Here is a 22,740-nt window from a genome sequence, read left to right as displayed (position 1 = left end):
AGACCACTGTACACTTAAACACCATTCACAGGCTTCTTCAAAATGGCGTCTTCATTAACTAGCTGCTTTGTTGTGTATAGAAGTATAATCGCGGTTGGGTTGGGATGTAGTTATCAGACCGGCGGCCGCGATGTCACCGGTCTAAATTCCAAAGGGGGAAGCCCGACAAAGGACTTAAGATAGGCGTCGAAATACAGACGCCTGTCTTCATCCCGATGCCGGAATTCAGGAGGATGGCTGCCCAACCTAGGTAAGTCTGATGCGCTAGCCGCTGTGGGGGGGGGGGGGGGGGTTAGGTTTAGGTAGCATAGTGGGGCTAGTGTTAGGTTTTTTGGGAGGGGAGGATAGGGTTAGGCACCGTGTGGGGGGTGGGGTTAGGTTTAGGCACTAACGGGGAGGGTTACGGTACGGGGTGGAGAAGCTTAGGCTACAAGAAGGGGATGGTTAGGGGGAGAAATGTTACCTCAGGATACCAACCATCGGGATGCCGCTGTCGGTATTTATACATTAGGCATCCCAACAGCCGCCATTACATACCGATTCCATTGTGGTTATATAGTGTACGTTAGCAATTGTTGTACATTTTATAAGGCAGCTAAGATTACGCTATAGCTATAGCTTCATCTACCACTAGGACACGTTCTCCTTGCCCTTTTTATAAATTGAACACTAGAGGTAACACAATACATTCGCTTCCAGTATGTGTGGGCACTAACGGAGATCGCCCACAGTAACACTGACAAAGTGGGCTAATAAATCGGAACTACTTGAATGGGATGACTGTTAGGCACAGGGATATCCTGATTTTTCACCATAATTGAAAGTAAAAAGAGCAGGCGTGGGCACAGATCACATGGGTGTTCTAAGGGCACTCTGCAGCTAGCAATAGGGATCGTCAGATCCCCACCGGAAAGAAAGAAATGAGAGCGTTAAAACGAGCGCTACTGTGACCTACGCTAGTGCTGATGATGTAATTCCGTACCACAGCAGTAGAATAAATGTACTTCACTAGTATAGTTTTACAGACTCCCGTGGTCGTTTATTCGCATACGATATCTGGCAAGACAAACCGCGATTAGAAAAGACCATCTGATTATCACAGAAATCCTTGATTTATCCCTTATTTTTGTGAATAAATGTGCTGTAGTATTCAATAGTGACTGACAAGCAAAGACCCCAAGGGGGAGATGTATGAAACCTTGGAGAGAGACACAATGGGATAGGTGACCCTAGCAGCCAATCATTTCATAGACTGCGCCAGATCGACCACCGCAGCCGTCATCATCATGTATATTGACCATGGCACCCGCCCCACGGCCAGGTGCAAGAGATTGGTCAGAGACACCCATACGCAGCTCTCAGAATCGCCCAGATTATTGGATACACTCCCACAAGTCAGGGCGGTTCCGTGTACTCGCATTGATCCCGCCCTGTCACGCCATATTTTACAAAGATCCGTCAGTTACATCCGACTGAATAGGACGGACACACGCAGAATGCCTCCGTTTGCATGTGTGAGTGCGCTGTGTGCAATAACTCGCCATTTGCGTCTGTGCGCAGTGATCTGTCAGACACTGAATCAGTGACCCTGGGAGTCTATTTATTCATTTAAAAAAATACGAGTGAAGTACATTTATTCTACTGTTGTGCTGGTATTTGCAATAAAAGGTGACACTAGCCGTCCCTATACATATTACATTTATATGTATATTTGTGTGTATACATAATGGGTGTGTGCGTGTGCTGTGTATATGTAATAATAAAAATATAAGCATGATATATGATTCCTATTTATTAAGGATACATGTGCACATTTCTCTCCGTGGTGTTGCTGGCTATTTGTTGTTTTTGTAGTTTCCAACTTCCCTTTTCCAGCCTCAAAAACCTTTTGTCCGTTATTTTAGTTTTTTTCCGCTCTGGTAAGTTGTCTCCTATCCGCCATCTGTTACCCCGCCCTGGTTGGTGGCCATTGATAGCGTTGCTGTGCTTCTGCAGGTTCTGATACACTCACCCGTCACAGGCCAAACTTACGGGAGTGACTGGAGTTTTATTAAAACACCAGATAGTTACCTGCGCATGAAGCAGAGATCGTTCTACTGACTCGACGTACGTACGCAGGTTCAGTATCATCTGGGCAAACCCGATTTATGTAACCTAAGGGGGCGAGTAGTGTGATGTAGAAGTGTAAGGCTACCGATCGCACATCTTTGTGGAAGAGCAGATGTCACAGTGCCTGTGCATTAGGTGCTTCTCAGTTACGTTAGAGAGTGTAATCATGTCTAATTGAAGCCACACAACACCAACTCTTAAGGCCCCCATACATCAGAGATTGATTGCAGCAATCGTGCAATTTGCAATCGATTGTGTATAAAAATCTTTCCCTATTTCAATCGATTGCAGAATTGCCACAATCGATTGAAAAAGGGAAAGATTTTTATACACAATCGATTGCAAATTGCACGATTGCTGCAATCAATCTCTGATGTATGGGGGCCTTTACACTCGAATCACTAGATTGCAAGGATCACTAATTTATGCAGCGCGCAGATTCGATATGAAATGATTCTGCCATTAAAAAAAAAACAAACAAAAAAACCCAGTAACTTCATTTCCACTTTGACTTGTTTGAGATTTTGGGGCCGATAGTCAGAATGCAGCAGCGATGTGAGATGTAGCCGAGCGATGTTTTATGACTGAGGTGTACCTCGCATTCGACCCCCATTTTGTACGCACAGTCGCAGTACAGATTTGGGTGCATGGTAGCAGAGATGTAAGGAGCGTTTCTGGACGATGACGTAACGGGTGGCTAAAAAGACGCGCGAAGGTGGGGCGTCTATAAAAAAAAAATAAAAAAATGCAGCAGGCGGTATTTCAGCGCCAACGGCTATGGACAGTGGGAGTCTCACTCCTTGCGCATTGGGATGCGCGCATCTTCACCAGGGAAGGACTATGTAGCAGGTTTGGCGTAACTTGTGCAGACGCAACTACGGAAACGCACTTTTTTTTTTTTTTTAGTGTCCAGAGATCCTTTAATTTGTACGGGGAATGGAAATGAATGGCAATGTAATTGGAAGATAAATAAAGCTCCATGGGACCAGTCACGCTGTCCATCTCCACCAATGGCTCTGAAGGTAGCCCTGTATACCAATGTCCAGCTTTATAGCATGTCGGATGCCGTGATATTTATTGCCCCAAAACGAAGATAATGTTGGTTTGAGAGGAAGCTAGAGACAGATGATATCTTAGTATGGGTGCGTCCTGCCGCCTTTATATTCTGAGTGAAGGACGCCGATGATAGTCCCGAGTACACTTACTGTATGTCAGAAGTCTATACCGTGTCCCTTGTTCAGTTATGTCATATATAAAATATATTGTCTGGGTGCCAGAAGAAAAATAGGGATATGGAAAGAAATCGTCGGGATATCGGCAACCTGCAATCAAGAATAGGGGCGATTTCAGTGCAGTGCGATGTGAATAGCGCTGGGTAGGCGTTCCTGGGGCTATTCATAGTCCGACTATAGCAGTGATGGGCAGTAAGCAGCCCTCCAGCTGTTGTAGAACTACACATCCCAGCATGCCCTGCAACAGTTTCAGCATGGCCTAATAGCAAATCTTTGACAGGGCATGCTGGGATGTGTAGTTCTACAACAGCTGGGGGACACTGATTGCCCACCCCTGGGCTTAGAGGATTTCTCCTCGCACCCTCCTGAAGTGGGAGCAGAAATCCAACTTAAGTGACGGCCGCGATGCTGTTATCCGGCGCTAACAGCATCGTGGACGGAATTGAAGTTGGAGAATGCCGGTTACAGTGACGGACCACCCGGCGTAAGGCGCAGTAACCGGCATCTCCCGATTTAAGTGCATGGTCCCCAATGAGTGTTTGTTGTGAATCGCCTGATCCAAAGCGTCTGTCTGTCTGTCAGCGTTGCTAGCCCATACATTAATCTCTCATACAATGTCTTTCTAACTTTTTATTATTATTATTAAATGGCCCCATGCATATCACTTTGTTTTCTGTGATATACACTAAGATGCAGGTCTTTAAAAGTGGGCAAATCAGAAAGTGGAATTGAAGTAATATCATGTTTTTTGTATTTCATATGTAATCTATTTTCAGGGCAATTTACTTAGATTTTTCTACTTTCAAAAAAATACCCCCTATGTCATGCTTTTAAGCATATTTTATAAAGAATTAAGATTGCATAAAAATATATTTATTTTGGCATCTGAATTGACTGCCTCTTTGTTCTGTATAGGAAGTTCATATAAAATAAGACGTGTTAGGAGATCGCCACCTTGTGGTCATATTGGTTCTAGCTGCTGCCTTCATTCTCTTCCTCACTGCCCCTGTCACATGCAGCCCTGTCCTCACTGACTCATCACTCATCTCCTGATATACTCTGTACTGCTGGGAGCCCTGCTACGTCCACACTATAGCTCTGTCTGTGGCTTCCTGCTGCCTCCATTCCCCTCCTCACATCATGTCACTGCCCCTGTCACATGCAGCACTGTCCATACTAACACATCACTCATCTCCTGATATACTCTGTGCTGCTGGGAGACCCTGCTCCTTCCTCTATATAACTCTGTCTGTGACTTCCTGCTGCCTCCATTCTCCTCCTCACATCATGTCACTGCCCCTGTCACATGCAGCCCCGTCCTCACTGACATATAACGTATCTCCAGGTATACTCTGTGCTGCTGGGGAACTCATACTTCCACACTATAACTCTGTCTATGGCTGCCTGCTGCCTCCATTCCCCTCACATCATTTCATAGTCCAATTAAAACCATTATCAAAGCAGTGCTGTAATCTTAGACCTAAGACCCTGGCTCTTCTTAGCTCAGGAAATTATAACCGTATAACCTGACTATCTGCTCCATGCTGGACAGCCCATTTTAATTCTGGTCTGTTGTCTGTGTTTCAGAGACATGGATTCCTGGCACGTGCTGCTGGTGCTGGTCTGTTCTGTGTCACGCCTGGTAGCTGACAACATTACCGCAGGTAAGAGGAGGGGCGCAGTGTATCTTGGGCACAGTTTTGAAGCCCATTGGAATGTACAGTCTAGTGTCTGTGCTGTGGGGACAGGTTACAGGGGGTTCCTGAGACCTAATGATGCTTACTCCAGGGTTGTCTTACGTGAGTGTCATTGGGCCTGATTCAGACCCACTCGCGAGCGGCTGTCCGCTCGCAAGTGGGTCGATGTTCTGGACTGAGCATGCGCACGACGGAGGGAGCTCCGTCGTGCGCATGCGCCAGACGCGACGAGCGAAGGAAAGTCCTTCGCTCGTTGTGTCTGATCAAAGGGGGCGTGCTGTCGATGTTGATTGACAGCACGCCCCCTTTGGTAGGCGTGCCGGGGGCGTGCCTCCCTGACGGGGGCGTTCCCACGGGAACGCCTCCCGTCAGAAGCCGGCCCACTGACATCACTAGTGATGTCAGTGGGAGTGATTTTGGCTCTGATAGAGCCAAAATCACTCCGGAGCTTGCGGTTGAAAACCTCAACCGCAGGCTCAGGCTCGCAGTTTCGATGGTCGCGATGGTCAAGACCATCGCGGCCATCAAACTGCACGCTCGTATAGCCTGTGGGTGGTCACCCACAGCTATACGAGCGTCCAGGAGGACGCTCCTTTTTCATGGAGGCCGGCCCTCATTCAGAGCGTGCGCTCTGCTCAGAGCGTACGGCTCTGAATGAGGGCCATTGTTAGCAGAGCTCTGGGAAGGAGAGTTGGGGATTATAACACAGAGACTGAAAATAGTACAGAAAAACCTAGTAATATAAACCTATTGTTACATGTTTATTTCTCAGTATTTCCATTCTATTCATTCTTAAGAAAACAAATTGGTCTTGGCCTATGATTTTCTTACTGTCACCAAGCTATTTTTGTATTTAGCTATATATGGCTCTTTTTAAAACCGTTGTGCTCTTTTTATTTGGGGAAATCCCTTTTTTATTTACAGTAAGTCGCATATAATTTAGTTCTATGTTTCACACTCTTGGTGTCCTGTTCCCACAGTTGCCCCCACCACCGCAGCGCCGAACACTACATCCGGCCCGACGCACCAAATCCCCCATGCGCTGCCGAGCACGGGCATCAATGCCAGCGCCGATACCGATCCGACTTCCGCAGTCACAACCACAGCTGCGGTTATCCTCGCACCTACGCCTAATGTCACAGACGGCGTCTCCAGCTACAGCCCCGCCAGCAATGATTCGGATGCCGTCAATCACACGCTGTCCGACAACGCCACCGCACCTGCCACCACCTTGACTGTTGTCGGAGCAACCAGCACCTTGGTTCCGCCGGTTACTGATGTAAAGACAACCGCTGACGGTTTCCCGGAATTGATGTCAACTGTGAAAGTCTCAACGGACGACATGGTCACTTCAACAGGTACAGAGAGAACGTTGCGTTGTGGTGTTTCGCCTGGCCCTGTGAGCTAACCTGTGTGCGCAAAACCCTCACCTGCTGTATGACTCCACCACAAACGCTATGGTTGTGGTGGTTCAATAAATATGAGAAAGTACAGTGGCAATACCTGTATGCAGCGTAATATATTTTCTGGGAACCGTTAGGTCACTGCCTGACAATGTTGGGCCATCTGTTGGTGCACTTTACAAAATACAGATCTGTTCGTTCATGGTCTTATGGCCAGTATGTTATCGCTACCCTGTATGCTCCTTCCAGCTTTAGATGCCAACGGCCTTGTGTCTAGTAAACAATACAGAATAGTCATTCCCTTATGGCCAGTACGCAATCGCCACCATCCCCCATGTGTAGATGCCATTAACCTTTGCAGTAAATATCTGATAGCTTCTCCGTTTTCTTTCCTTATCATTGACCCAGGGAGCCAATCAAAGTTCAGCGCTCACCTGGAAATAATAAAAAAAAATAATTAGCCAGTAATACTAAAGGGCTTACAGCATTCAGTTTCAGTTGGTGCACTTAACACTGCTACTGGTGTTCATAGATGGCGAGAGACAACTAAGCTATAATAAAAGAACCTGGTAGAAGGCTGGAGACTGCGTATGGTTTCCCACATGGTCTTCATGTAATAGTGGATGTGGACTACCTCGTAGAGTAGTGGAGGAGTTGGCAGGGGTGAGATGTGCAGTTCTCCATCCACAGGACCCTAAGCGACTACTGCCACTGCTGGCCCTGCAGTTACCCCATGGTAAGGATACAGCATGTTGGATCAGCAGACAACACAGCGGCCTCACAGTAACATAGGTGATTGATGATTATAGAAAATGTCACTTGTTAACGCGTTTTTGCCAGTTCCATATTCCATAAACCAGCTTATGGCAGCAGTGGTCTTCTGCCCCCTCATACCATTGGCACATTCTGGCATGGTAATACCACCTAGCATCTTATGGGTTGCCTGCCAATGTAAACACAGCGGAGACTCATCCATTTGGTGCACCTATAAATCAGACACAGTCTGGCTAATACGCGTGAGGTACAGACGGGCTACGCCCTCGTGATTAATGCAGCCCACAAATTGGCTGCCTCAACTTTGTGTCGGTGGCAGGTCCACCTCAAACAACATGGCTATGCTTTGGTCCTCCATAGAGGCACCTAATTTGTTTGTATGACTTCATCCATTCTAAAGTTCTTTGCAGTTATCCTGTGAGACGTGACGTTGTTGTCCTGACGTATAGTGACGTCGCTAGTTTCTAGTCTAGGCTCCATCCTCCTGAGGTTCATAGGTGGGTCTTTACCTTATCAGACGCTGAACCATTGGTTTGGTGAATGCGGGGTTGTAGTAGTATCAGAAGGGTGTCCTAGTTTTCCTAGTTTATTAAATTCTTTTTCTTTCTTATGGTAAAAGTCTGGCCGCAGTCTTACTGACTGTCAGTTCATTTATGGAAAGCTGGCAGTCATGCTGTGTGTACCCAGACAAGCTGCATACGCTAATAGCTGATTTGAATAAGTTTTCTTTAAATGAGGGCTTTAAAGGTTTCCAGAAATGACTCCTCTCCCCTCCCATCCCGCCCGCTGCGGACTGGCAGCTCCTGCATGCGTAGAATACCGGGACTTAATTGCTTGTCTGGAGAGTACGTCTCTGTTCGACCTGTTGGTCTTCTCTTCTTGTGGAAACTGCTCAGCTGCTTTACAAAACTCCTGGCAACATCCTAATGATATATATCTTTATGTGGTCTTCAGCTTGTCTGTGTGCTTGACCGCCCTTCTACTGTTCCCTGTTATCCTGGACCTGATAGCATTCCTTTCTTGTCAGGAGACCATATTCCTTCCTACTAATTTCTTACCTACTGATATATATTTTTGTTCAGAGCTTAAAAGTGAAAAGCAGGAAAATAAAATTAAAACAAACAAAAAACCTCTGTAGTTGGAATCAGGGCTGTAAAAGTCTTTAGCGTCTTTCTGGTGTTTAGGAAGACTTTAAATGACATTACTATGGGCGCAGCGGTCTCACATGTATATAACTGCGAGCCACTCTACTTTTTTTTCATTTCTTATTTGTACCCTGAACTTTGATTGGCTGCTGGAGTGCAGGAGCAGAATTGGGATGCGATCTGACATTATTTAGAGGCTGATGGCATTTAGGAAATATAGTTGGAGCATAAGGGAAAATTACTACATACTGGGGGAAATGAAATAGCCGCTGATAAAAACTGCCGATTTTGTCCGACGAGTTTGAAGTCGTCGTATATAATAGAGTGAGAATAGAGGCAGAATCGCCAGAAACCCACCAGAATCACCCTGCACTGGATACAATTGCCGTATGTAATAGACGAAACTAGAAGCAAAATCACCAGGAAGCCGCCTGAATCGCTCTGCACTGGCTACAAGTCACCGTATGTGTATAGAGTGAGACTAGCGGCAAAGTCGCCAGAAATCTGCCAGAATCACCCTGCACTGGATACAAGTCACCATATGTAATAGAGAGAGACTAGCGGCAAAGTCGCCAGAAATCTGCCAGAATCACCCTGCACTGGATACAAGTCACCATATGTAATAGAGAGAGACTAGCGGCAAAGTCGCCAGAAATCTGCCAGAATCACCCTGCACTGGATACAAGTCACTATGTAATAGAGGAGACTAGGGGCAAAGTCACCAGACATCTGCCAGAATCACCCTGCACTGGATACAAGTCACTGTATGTAATAGAGGAGACTAGGGGCAAAGTCACCAGACATCTGCCAGAATCACCCTGTACTGGATACAAGTCACTGTATGTAATAGAGGAGACTAGGGGCATAGTCACCAGACATCTGCCAGAATCACCCTGCACTGGGTACAAGTCACTGTATGTAATAGAGGAGACTAGGGGCAAAGTCACCAGACATCTGCCAGAATCACCCTGCACTGGATACAAGTCACTGTATGTAATAGAGGAAACTAGGGGCAAAGTCACCAGAAATCTGCCAGAATCACCCTGTACTGGATACAAGTCACTGTATGTAATAGAGGAGACTAGGGGCAAAGTCACCAGAAATCTGCCAGAATCACCCTGCACTGGGTACAAGTCACTGTATGTAATAGAGGAGACTAGGGGCAAAGTCACCAGAAATCTGCCAAAATCACCCTGCACTGGATACAAGTCACTATGTAATAGAGGAGACTATGGGCAAAGTCACCAGAAATCTGCCAGAATCACCCTGCTCTGGGTACAAGTCACCATATGTAATAGAGGAGACTAGGGGCTAAGTCACCAGAAATCTGCCAGAATCACCCTGCTCTGGGTACAAGTCACTGTATGTAATAGAGGAGACTAGGGGCAAAGTCACTAGAAATCTGCCAGAATCACCCTGCACTGGGTACAAGTCACTGTATGTAATAGAGGAGACTAGGGGCAAAGTCACCAGAAATCTGCCAGAATCACCCTGCACTGGATACAAGTCACTGTATGTAATAGAGGAGACTAGGGGCATAGTCACCAGAAATCTGCCAGAATCACCCTCTACTGGATACAAGTCACCGTATGTAATAGAGAGAGACTAGGGGCAAAGTCACCAGAAATCTGCCAGAATCACCCTGCACTGGGTACAAGTCACTGTATGTAATAGAGGAGACTAGGGGCAAAGTCACCAGACATCTGCCAGAATCACACTGCACTGGGTACAAGTCACTGTATGTAATAGAGGAGACTAGGGGCAAAGTCACCAGACATCTGCCAGAATCACCCTGCACTGGGTACAAGTCACTGTATGTAATAGAGGAGACTAGGGGCAAAGTCACCAGAAATCTGCCAGAATCACCCTGCACTGGGTACAAGTCACCAGAAATCGGCCAGAATCACCCTGCACTGGGTACAAGTCACTGTATGTAATAGAGGAGACTAGGGGCAAAGTCACCAGAAATCTGCCAGAATCACCCTGCACTGGGTACAAGACACTGTATGTAATAGAGGAGACTAGGGGGCATAGTCACCAGAAATCTGCCAGCATCACCCTGCTCTGGATACAAGTCACTGTATGTAATAGAGGAGACTAGGGGCAAAGTCACCAGAAATCGGCCAGAATCACCCTGCACTGGGTACAAGCCACTGTATGTAATAGAGGAGACTAGGGGCAAAGTCACCAGAAATCTGCCAGAATCACCCTGCACTGGGTACAAGTCACCAGAAATCTGCCAGAATCACCCTGCACTGGGTACAAGTCACTGTATGTAATAGAGGAGACTAGGGGCAAAGTCACCAGAAATCTGCCAGAATCACCCTGCACTGGGTACAAGTCACTGTATGTAATAGAGGAGACTAGGGGCAAAGTCACCAGAAATCTGCCAGAATCACCCTGCTCTGGATACAAGTCACTGTATGTAATAGAGGAGACTAGGGGCATAGTCACCAGAAATCTGCCAGAATCACCCTACTCTGGATACAAGTCACCGTATGTAATAGAGAGAGACTAGGGGCAAAGTCACCAGAAATCTGCCAGAATCACCCTGCACTGGGTACAAGTCACTATGTAATAGAGGAGACTAGGGGCAAAGTCACCAGACATCTGCCAGAATCACCCTGCACTGGATACAAGTCACTGTATGTAATAGAGGAGACTAGGGGCAAAGTCACCAGACATCTGCCAGAATCACCCTGTACTGGATACAAGTCACTGTATGTAATAGAGGAGACTAGGGGCAAAGTCACCAGACATCTGCCAGAATCACCCTGTACTGGATACAAGTCACTGTATGTAATAGAGGAGACTAGGGGCATAGTCACCAGACATCTGCCAGAATCACCCTGCACTGGGTACAAGTCACTGTATGTAATAGAGGAGACTAGGGGCAAAGTCACCAGACATCTGCCAGAATCACCCTGCACTGGATACAAGTCACTGTATGTAATAGAGGAAACTAGGGGCAAAGTCACCAGAAATCTGCCAGAATCACCCTGTACTGGATACAAGTCACTGTATGTAATAGAGGAGACTAGGGGCAAAGTCACCAGAAATCTGCCAGAATCACCCTGCACTGGGTACAAGTCACTGTATGTAATAGAGGAGACTAGGGGCAAAGTCACCAGAAATCTGCCAGAATCACCCTCTACTGGATACAAGTCACCGTATGTAATAGAGATAGACTAGGGGCAAAGTCACCAGAAATCTGCCAGAATCACCCTGCACTGGGTACAAGTCACTGTATGTAATAGAGGAGACTAGGGGCAAAGTCACCAGACATCTGCCAGAATCACACTGCACTGGGTACAAGTCACTGTATGTAATAGAGGAGACTAGGGGCAAAGTCACCAGACATCTGCCAGAATCACCCTGCACTGGGTACAAGTCACTGTATGTAATAGAGGAGACTAGGGGCAAAGTCACCAGAAATCTGCCAGAATCACCCTGCACTGGGTACAAGTCACCAGAAATCGGCCAGAATCACCCTGCACTGGGTACAAGTCACTGTATGTAATAGAGGAGACTAGGGGCAAAGTCACCAGAAATCTGCCAGAATCACCCTGCACTGGGTACAAGACACTGTATGTAATAGAGGAGACTAGGGGGCATAGTCACCAGAAATCTGCCAGCATCACCCTGCTCTGGATACAAGTCACTGTATGTAATAGAGGAGACTAGGGGCAAAGTCACCAGAAATCGGCCAGAATCACCCTGCACTGGGTACAAGCCACTGTATGTAATAGAGGAGACTAGGGGCAAAGTCACCAGAAATCTGCCAGAATCACCCTGCACTGGGTACAAGTCACCAGAAATCTGCCAGAATCACCCTGCACTGGGTACAAGTCACTGTATGTAATAGAGGAGACTAGGGGCAAAGTCACCAGAAATCTGCCAGAATCACCCTGCACTGGGTACAAGTCACTGTATGTAATAGAGGAGACTAGGGGCAAAGTCACCAGAAATCTGCCAGAATCACCCTGCTCTGGATACAAGTCACTGTATGTAATAGAGGAGACTAGGGGCATAGTCACCAGAAATCTGCCAGAATCACCCTACTCTGGATACAAGTCACCGTATGTAATAGAGAGAGACTAGGGGCAAAGTCACCAGAAATCTGCCAGAATCACCCTGCACTGGGTACAAGTCACTGTATGTAATAGAGGAGACTAGGGGCAAAGTCACCAGACATCTGCCAGAATCACCCTGCACTGGGTACAAGTCACTGTATGTAATAGAGGAGACTAGGGGCAAAGTCACCAGAAATCTGCCAGAATCACCCTGCACTGGGTACAAGTCACTGTATGTAATAGTGAGATTAGCGGTAAAGTCACCAGAAATCTGCCAGAATCACCCTGCACTGGGTACAAGTCACTGTATGTAATGGTGAGATTAGCGGTAAAGTCACCAGATATCTGCCAGAATCACCCTGCACTGGGTACAAGTCACTGTATGTAATAGAGGAGACTAGGGGCATAGTCACCAGAAATCTGCCAGAATCACCCTCTACTGGATACAAGTCACCGTATGTAATAGAGAGAGACTAGGGGCAAAGTCACCAGAAATCTGCCAGAATCACCCTGCACTGGGTACAAGTCACTGTATGTAATAGAGGAGACTAGGGGCAAAGTCACCAGACATCTGCCAGAATCACCCTGCACTGGGTACAAGTCACTGTATGTAATAGAGGAGACTAGGGGCAAAGTCACCAGAAATCTGCCAGAATCACCCTGCACTGGGTACAAGTCACCAGAAATCTGCCAGAATCACCCTGCACTGGGTACAAGTCACTGTATGTAATAGAGGAGACTAGGGGCAAAGTCACCAGAAATCTGCCAGAATCACCCTGCACTGGGTACAAGTCACTGTATGTAATAGAGGAGACTAGGGGGCATAGTCACCAGAAATCTGCCAGAATCACCCTGCACTGGGTACAAGTCACTGTATGTAATAGAGGAGACTAGGGGCAAAGTCACCAGACATCTGCCAGAATCACCCTGCACTGGGTACAAGTCACTGTATGTAATAGAGGCGACTAGGGGCAAAGTCACCAGAAATCTGCCAGAATCACCCTGCACTGGGTACAAGTCACCAGAAATCTGCCAGAATCACTCTGCACTGGGTACAAGTCACTGTATGTAATAGAGGAGACTAGGGGCAAAGTCATCAGAAATCTGCCAGAATCACCCTGCACTGGGTACAAGTCACTGTATGTAATAGAGGAGACTAGGGGGCATAGTCACCAGAAATCTGCCAGAATCACCCTGCACTGGGTACAAGTCGCTGTATGTAATAGTGAGATTAGCGGTAAAGTCACCAGATCTCTGCCAGAATCACCCTGCACTGGGTACAAGTCACTGTATGTAATGGTGAGATTAGCGGTAAAGTCACCAGATATCTGCCAGAATCACCCTGCACTGGGTACAAGTCACTGTATGTAATAGAGGAGACTAGGGGCATAGTCACCAGAAATCTGCCAGAATCACCCTCTACTGGATACAAGTCACCGTATGTAATAGAGAGAGACTAGGGGCAAAGTCACCAGAAATCTGCCAGAATCACCCTGCACTGGGTACAAGTCACTGTATGTAATAGAGGAGACTAGGGGCAAAGTCACCAGACATCTGCCAGAATCACCCTGCACTGGGTACAAGTCACTATGTAATAGAGGAGACTAGGGGCAAAGTCACCAGAAATCTGCCAGAATCACCCTGCACTGGGTGCAAGTCACCAGAAATCTGCCAGAATCACCCTGCACTGGGTACAAGTCACTGTATGTAATAGAGGAGACTAGGGGCAAAGTCACCAGAAATCTGCCAGAATCACCCTGCACTGGGTACAAATCACTGTATGTAATAGAGGAGACTAGGGGGCATAGTCACCAGAAATCTGCCAGAATCACCCTGCTCTGGATACAAGTCACTGTATGTAATAGAGTGAGATTAGCGGCAAAGTCATCAGATATCTGCCAGAATCACCCTGCACTGGGTACAAGTCACTGTATGTAATAGAGGAGACTAGGGGCAAAGTCACCAGAAATCTGCCAGAATCACCCTCTACTGGATACAAGTCACCGTATGTAATAGAGAGAGACTAGGGAAAAGTCACCAGAAATCTGCCAGAATCACCCTGCACTGGGTACAAGTCACTGTATGTAATAGAGGAGACTAGGGGCAAAGTCACCAGACATCTGCCAGAATCACCCTGCACTGGGTACAAGTCACTGTATGTAATAGAGGAGACTAGGGGCAAAGTCACCAGACATCTGCCAGAATCACCCTGCACTGGGTAAAAGTCACTGTATGTAATAGAGGAGACTAGGGGCAAAGTCACCAGAAATCTGCCAGAATCACCCTGCACTGGGTACAAGTCGCTGTATGTAATAGAGTGAGATTAGCGGCAAAGTCACCAGATATCTGCCAGAATCACCCTGCACTGGGTACAAGTCACTGTATGTAATAGTGAGATTAGCGGTAAAGTCACCAGATCTCTGCCAGAATCACCCTGCACTGGGTACAGGTCACTGTATGTAATGGTGAGATTAGCGGTAAAGTCACCAGATATCTGCCAGAATCACCCTGCACTGGGTACAAGTCACTGTATGTAATAGAGGAGACTAGGGGCATAGTCACCAGAAATCTGCCAGAATCACCCTCTACTGGATACAAGTCACCGTATTTAATAGAGAGAGACTAGGGCAAAGTCACCAGAAATCTGCCAGAATCACCCAGCACTGGGTACAAGTCACTGTATGTAATAGAGGAGACTAGGGCAAAGTCACCAGACATCTGCCAGAAATCACCCTGCACTGGGTACAAGTCACTGTATTGTAATAGGAGGAGACTAGGGGCAAAGTCACCAGAAATCTGCCAGAATCACCCTGCACTGGGTACAAGTCACCAGAATCTGCCAGAATCACCCTGCACTGGGTACAAGTCACTTGTATGTAATAGAGGAGACTAGGGGCAAAGTCACCAGAAATCTGCCAGAATCACCCTGCACTGGGTACAAGTCACTGTATGTAATAGAGGAGACTAGGGGGCATAGTCACCAGAAATCTGCCAGAATCACCCTGCTCTGGATACAGTCACTGTATGTAATGGTGAGATTAGCGGTAAAGTCACCAGATATCTGCCAGAATCACCCTGCACTGGGTACAAGTCACTGTATGTAATAGAGGAGACTAGGGGCATAGTCACCAGAAATCTGCCAGAATCACCCTCTACTGGATACAAGTCACCGTATGTAATAGAGAGAGACTAGGGGCAAAGTCACCAGAAATCTGCCAGAATCACCCTGCACTGGGTACAAGTCACTTGTATGTAATAGAGGAGACTAGGGGCAAAGTCACCAGAAATCTGCCAGAATCACCCTGCACTGGGTACAAGTCACCAGAAATCTGCTAGAATCACCCTGCACTGGGTACAAGTCACTGTATGTAATAGAGGAGACTAGGTGCAAAGTCACCAGAAATCTGCCAGAATCACCCTGCACTGGGTACAAGTCACTGTATGTAATAGAGGAGACTAGGGGGCATAGTCACCAGAAATCTGCCAGAATCACCCTGCTCTGGATACAAGTCACTGTATGTAATAGAGTGAGATTAGCGGCAAAGTCACCAGATATCTGCCAGAATCACCCTGCACTGGGTACAAGTCACTGTATGTTATAGTGAGATTAGCGGTAAAGTCACCAGAAATCTGCCAGAATCACCCTGCTCTGGATACAAGTCACTGTATGTAATAGAGTGAGATTAGCGGCAAAGTCACCAGATATCTGCCAGAATCACCCTGCACTGGGTACAAGTCACTGTATGTTATAGTGAGATTAGCGGTAAAGTCACCAGAAATCTACCAGAATCACCCTGCACTGGGTAGAAGTCACTGTATGTAATGGTGAGATTAGCGGTAAAGTCACCAGATATCTGCCAGAATCACCCTGCACTGGGTACAAGTCACTGTATGTAATAGAGGAGACTAGGGGCATAGTCACCAGAAATCTGCCAGAATCACCCTGCTCTGGGTACAAGTCACCATATGTAATAGAGGAGACTAGGGGCTAAGTCACCAGAAATCTGCCAGAATCACCCTGCTCTGGGTACAAGTCACTGTATGTAATAGAGGAGACTAGGGGCAAAGTCACTAGAAATCTGCCAGAATCACCCTGCACTGGGTACAAGTCACTGTATGTAATAGAGGAGACTAGGGGCAAAGTCACCAGAAATCTGCCAGAATCACCCTGCACTGGATACAAGTCACTGTATGTAATAGAGGAGACTAGGGGCATAGTCACCAGAAATCTGCCAGAATCACCCTCTACTGGATACAAGTCACCGTATGTAATAGAGAGAGACTAGGGGCAAAGTCACCAGAAATCTGCCAGAATCACCCTGCACTGGGTACAAGTCACTGTATGTAATAGAGGAGACTAGGGGCAAAGTCACCAGACATCTGCCAGAATCACACTGCACTGGGTACAAGTCACTGTATGTAATAGAGGAGACTAGGGGCAAAGTCACCAGACATCTGCCAGAATCACCCTGCACTGGGTACAAGTCACTGTATGTAATAGAGGAGACTAGGGGCAAAGTCACCAGAAATCTGCCAGAATCACCCTGCACTGGGTACAAGTCACCAGAAATCGGCCAGAATCACCCTGCACTGGGTACAAGTCACTGTATGTAATAGAGGAGACTAGGGGCAAAGTCACCAGAAATCTGCCAGAATCACCCTGCACTGGGTACAAGACACTGTATGTAATAGAGGAGACTAGGGGCATAGTCTCCAGAAATCTGCCAGCATCACCCTGCTCTGGATACAAGTCACTGTATGTAATAGAGGAGACTAGGGGCAAAGTCACCAGAAATCGGCCAGAATCACCCTGCACTGGGTACAAGCCACTGTATGTAATAGAGGAGACTAGGGGCAAAGTCACCAGAAATCTGCCAGAATCACCCTGCACTGGGTACAAGTCACCAGAAATCTGCCAGAATCACCCTGCACTGGGTACAAGTCACTGTATGTAATAGAGGAGACTAGGGGCAAAGTCACCAGAAATCTGCCAGAATCACCCTGCACTGGGTACAAGTCACTATGTAATAGAGGAGACTAGGGGCAAAGTCACCAGACATCTGCCAGAATCACCCTGCACTGGATACAAGTCACTGTATGTAATAGAGGAGACTAGGGGCATAGTCACCAGACATCTGCCAGAATCACCCTGCACTGGGTACAAGTCACTGTATGTAATAGAGGAGACTAGGGGCAAAGTCACCAGACATCTGCCAGAATCACCCTGCACTGGATACAAGTCACTGTATGTAATAGAGGAAACTAGGGGCAAAGTCACCAGAAATCTGCCAGAATCACCCTGTACTGGATACAAGTCACTGTATGTAATAGAGGAGACTAGGGGCAAAGTCACCAGAAATCTGCCAGAATCACCCTGCACTGGGTACAAGTCACTGTATGTAATAGAGGAGACTAGGGGCAAAGTCACCAGAAATCTGCCAAAATCACCCTGCACTGGATACAAGTCACTATGTAATAGAGGAGACTATGGGCAAAGTCACCAGAAATCTGCCAGAATCACCCTGCTCTGGGTACAAGTCACCATATGTAATAGAGGAGACTAGGGGCTAAGTCACCAGAAATCTGCCAGAATCACCCTGCTCTGGGTACAAGTCACTGTATGTAATAGAGGAGACTAGGGGCAAAGTCACTAGAAATCTGCCAGAATCACCCTGCACTGGGTACAAGTCACTGTATGTAATAGAGGAGACTAGGGGCAAAGTCACCAGAAATCTGCCAGAATCACCCTGCACTGGATACAAGTCACTGTATGTAATAGAGGAGACTAGGGGCATAGTCACCAGAAATCTGCCAGAATCACCCTCTACTGGATACAAGTCACCGTATGTAATAGAGAGAGACTAGGGGCAAAGTCACCAGAAATCTGCCAGAATCACCCTGCACTGGGTACAAGTCACTGTATGTAATAGAGGAGACTAGGGGCAAAGTCACCAGACATCTGCCAGAATCACCCTGCACTGGGTACAAGTCACTGTATGTAATAGAGGAGACTAGGGGCAAAGTCACCAGAAATCTGCCAGAATCACCCTGCACTGGGTACAAGTCACCAGAAATCGGCCAGAATCACCCTGCACTGGGTACAAGTCACTGTATGTAATAGAGGAGACTAGGGGCAAAGTCACCAGAAATCTGCCAGAATCACCCTGCACTGGGTACAAGACACTGTATGTAATAGAGGAGACTAGGGGGCATAGTCACCAGAAATCTGCCAGCATCACCCTGCTCTGGATACAAGTCACTGTATGTAATAGAGGAGACTAGGGGCAAAGTCACCAGAAATCGGCCAGAATCACCCTGCACTGGGTACAAGCCACTGTATGTAATAGAGGAGACTAGGGGCAAAGTCACCAGAAATCTGCCAGAATCACCCTGCACTGGGTACAAGTCACCAGAAATCTGCCAGAATCACCCTGCACTGGGTACAAGTCACTGTATGTAATAGAGGAGACTAGGGGCAAAGTCACCAGAAATCTGCCAGAATCACCCTGCACTGGGTACAAGTCACTGTATGCAATAGAGGAGACTAGGGGCAAAGTCACCAGAAATCTGCCAGAATCACCCTGCTCTGGATACAAGTCACTGTATGTAATAGAGGAGACTAGGGGCATAGTCACCAGAAATCTGCCAGAATCACCCTACTCTGGATACAAGTCACCGTATGTAATAGAGAGAGACTAGGGGCAAAGTCACCAGAAATCTGCCAGAATCACCCTGCACTGGGTACAAGTCACTGTATGTAATAGAGGAGACTAGGGGCAAAGTCACCAGACATCTGCCAGAATCACCCTGCACTGGGTACAAGTCACTGTATGTAATAGAGGAGACTAGGGGCAAAGTCACCAGAAATCTGCCAGAATCACCCTGCACTGGGTACAAGTCACTGTATGTAATAGTGAGATTAGCGGTAAAGTCACCAGAAATCTGCCAGAATCACCATGCACTGGGTACAAGTCACTGTATGTAATGGTGAGATTAGCGGTAAAGTCACCAGATATCTGCCAGAATCACCCTGCACTGGGTACAAGTCACTGTATGTAATAGAGGAGACTAGGGGCATAGTCACCAGAAATCTGCCAGAATCACCCTCTACTGGATACAAGTCACCGTATGTAATAGAGAGAGACTAGGGGCAAAGTCACCAGAAATCTGCCAGAATCACCCTGCACTGGGTACAAGTCACTGTATGTAATAGAGGAGACTAGGGGCAAAGTCACCAGACATCTGCCAGAATCACCCTGCACTGGGTACAAGTCACTGTATGTAATAGAGGAGACTAGGGGCAAAGTCACCAGAAATCTGCCAGAATCACCCTGCACTGGGTACAAGTCACCAGAAATCTGCCAGAATCACCCTGCACTGGGTACAAGTCACTGTATGTAATAGAGGAGACTAGGGGCAAAGTCACCAGAAATCTGCCAGAATCACCCTGCACTGGGTACAAGTCACTGTATGTAATAGAGGAGACTAGGGGGCATAGTCACCAGAAATCTGCCAGAATCACCCTGCACTGGGTACAAGTCACTGTATGTAATAGAGGAGACTAGGGGCAAAGTCACCAGACATCTGCCAGAATCACCCTGCACTGGGTACAAGTCACTGTATGTAATAGAGGCGACTAGGGGCAAAGTCACCAGAAATCTGCCAGAATCACCCTGCACTGGGTACAAGTCACCAGAAATCTGCCAGAATCACCCTGCACTGGGTACAAGTCACTGTATGTAATAGAGGAGACTAGGGGCAAAGTCATCAGAAATCTGCCAGAATCACCCTGCACTGGGTACAAGTCACTGTATGTAATAGAGGAGACTAGGGGGCATAGTCACCAGAAATCTGCCAGAATCACCCTGCACTGGGTACAAGTCGCTGTATGTAATAGTGAGATTAGCGGTAAAGTCACCAGATCTCTGCCAGAATCACCCTGCACTGGGTACAAGTCACTGTATGTAATGGTGAGATTAGCGGTAAAGTCACCAGATATCTGCCAGAATCACCCTGCACTGGGTACAAGTCACTGTATGTAATAGAGGAGACTAGGGGCATAGTCACCAGAAATCTGCCAGAATCACCCTCTACTGGATACAAGTCACCGTATGTAATAGAGAGAGACTAGGGGCAAAGTCACCAGAAATCTGCCAGAATCACCCTGCACTGGGTACAAGTCACTGTATGTAATAGAGGAGACTAGGGGCAAAGTCACCAGACATCTGCCAGAATCACCCTGCACTGGGTACAAGTCACTATGTAATAGAGGAGACTAGGGGCAAAGTCACCAGAAATCTGCCAGAATCACCCTGCACTGGGTGCAAGTCACCAGAAATCTGCCAGAATCACCCTGCACTGGGTACAAGTCACTGTATGTAATAGAGGAGACTAGGGGCAAAGTCACCAGAAATCTGCCAGAATCACCCTGCACTGGGTACAAATCACTGTATGTAATAGAGGAGACTAGGGGGCATAGTCACCAGAAATCTGCCAGAATCACCCTGCTCTGGATACAAGTCACTGTATGTAATAGAGTGAGATTAGCGGCAAAGTCATCAGATATCTGCCAGAATCACCCTGCACTGGGTACAAGTCACTGTATGTAATAGAGGAGACTAGGGGCAAAGTCACCAGAAATCTGCCAGAATCACCCTCTACTGGATACAAGTCACCGTATGTAATAGAGAGAGACTAGGGAAAAGTCACCAGAAATCTGCCAGAATCACCCTGCACTGGGTACAAGTCACTGTATGTAATAGAGGAGACTAGGGGCAAAGTCACCAGACATCTGCCAGAATCACCCTGCACTGGGTACAAGTCACTGTATGTAATAGAGGAGACTAGGGGCAAAGTCACCAGACATCTGCCAGAATCACCCTGCACTGGGTAAAAGTCACTGTATGTAATAGAGGAGACTAGGGGCAAAGTCACCAGAAATCTGCCAGAATCACCCTGCACTGGGTACAAGTCGCTGTATGTAATAGAGTGAGATTAGCGGCAAAGTCACCAGATATCTGCCAGAATCACCCTGCACTGGGTACAAGTCACTGTATGTAATAGTGAGATTAGCGGTAAAGTCACCAGATCTCTGCCAGAATCACCCTGCACTGGGTACAAGTCACTGTATGTAATGGTGAGATTAGCGGTAAAGTCACCAGATATCTGCCAGAATCACCCTGCACTGGGTACAAGTCACTGTATGTAATAGAGGAGACTAGGGGCATAGTCACCAGAAATCTGCCAGAATCACCCTCTACTGGATACAAGTCACCGTATGTAATAGAGAGAGACTAGGGGCAAAGTCACCAGAAATCTGCCAGAATCACCCAGCACTGGGTACAAGTCACTGTATGTAATAGAGGAGACTAGGGGCAAAGTCACCAGACATCTGCCAGAATCACCCTGCACTGGGTACAAGTCACTGTATGTAATAGAGGAGACTAGGGGCAAAGTCACCAGAAATCTGCCAGAATCACCCTGCACTGGGTACAAGTCACCAGAAATCTGCCAGAATCACCCTGCACTGGGTACAAGTCACTGTATGTAATAGAGGAGACTAGGGGCAAAGTCACCAGAAATCTGCCAGAATCACCCTGCACTGGGTACAAGTCACTGTATGTAATAGAGGAGACTAGGGGGCATAGTCACCAGAAATCTGCCAGAATCACCCTGCTCTGGATACAAGTCACTGTATGTAATGGTGAGATTAGCGGTAAAGTCACCAGATATCTGCCAGAATCACCCTGCACTGGGTACAAGTCACTGTATGTAATAGAGGAGACTAGGGGCATAGTCACCAGAAATCTGCCAGAATCACCCTGCTCTGGATACAAGTCACTGTATGTAATAGAGTGAGATTAGCGGCAAAGTCACCAGATATCTGCCAGAATCACCCTGCACTGGGTACAAGTCACTGTATGTTATAGTGAGATTAGCGGTAAAGTCACCAGAAATCTGCCAGAATCACCCTGCTCTGGATACAAGTCACTGTATGTAATAGAGTGAGATTAGCGGCAAAGTCACCAGATATCTGCCAGAATCACCCTGCACTGGGTACAAGTCACTGTATGTTATAGTGAGATTAGCGGTAAAGTCACCAGAAATCTACCAGAATCACCCTGCACTGGGTAGAAGTCACTGTATGTAATGGTGAGATTAGCGGTAAAGTCACCAGATATCTGCCAGAATCACCCTGCACTGGGTACAAGTCACTGTATGTAATAGAGGAGACTAGGGGCATAGTCACCAGAAATCTGCCAGAATCACCCTCTACTGGATACAAGTCACCGTATGTAATAGAGAGA

General features: G+C 47.1%; 1 protein-coding gene across 2 annotated transcripts in view; it reads left to right on the top strand.

The window, feature by feature from the left end:
• Window positions 1-22,740, top strand: part of PTPRA (protein tyrosine phosphatase receptor type A) — a 161,533-nt gene that overhangs the window by 97,928 nt on the left and 40,865 nt on the right. The window contains exons 3-5 of one of the 2 annotated variants that reach the window (XM_088448934.1): window positions 3,016-3,131; window positions 4,929-5,005; window positions 6,019-6,396. In XM_088448934.1, the coding sequence (XP_088305060.1) occupies window positions 4,933-5,005; window positions 6,019-6,396 (451 nt within the window). In that variant the 5' untranslated portion in view covers window positions 3,016-3,131; window positions 4,929-4,932. The remainder of the gene's footprint in view (window positions 1-3,015; window positions 3,132-4,928; window positions 5,006-6,018; window positions 6,397-22,740) is intronic. The other variant, XM_088448933.1, reaches the window with a different exon arrangement.

This window comes from Taudactylus pleione, unplaced genomic scaffold (genome assembly GCF_031769625.1).
Source record: "Taudactylus pleione unplaced genomic scaffold, aTauple2 ptg000472l, whole genome shotgun sequence".
Lineage (NCBI taxonomy): Eukaryota > Metazoa > Chordata > Amphibia > Anura > Myobatrachidae > Taudactylus > Taudactylus pleione.
Note: the sequence above shows the minus strand (reverse complement) of the source record. Positions and strands in the feature narration are given on the sequence as shown.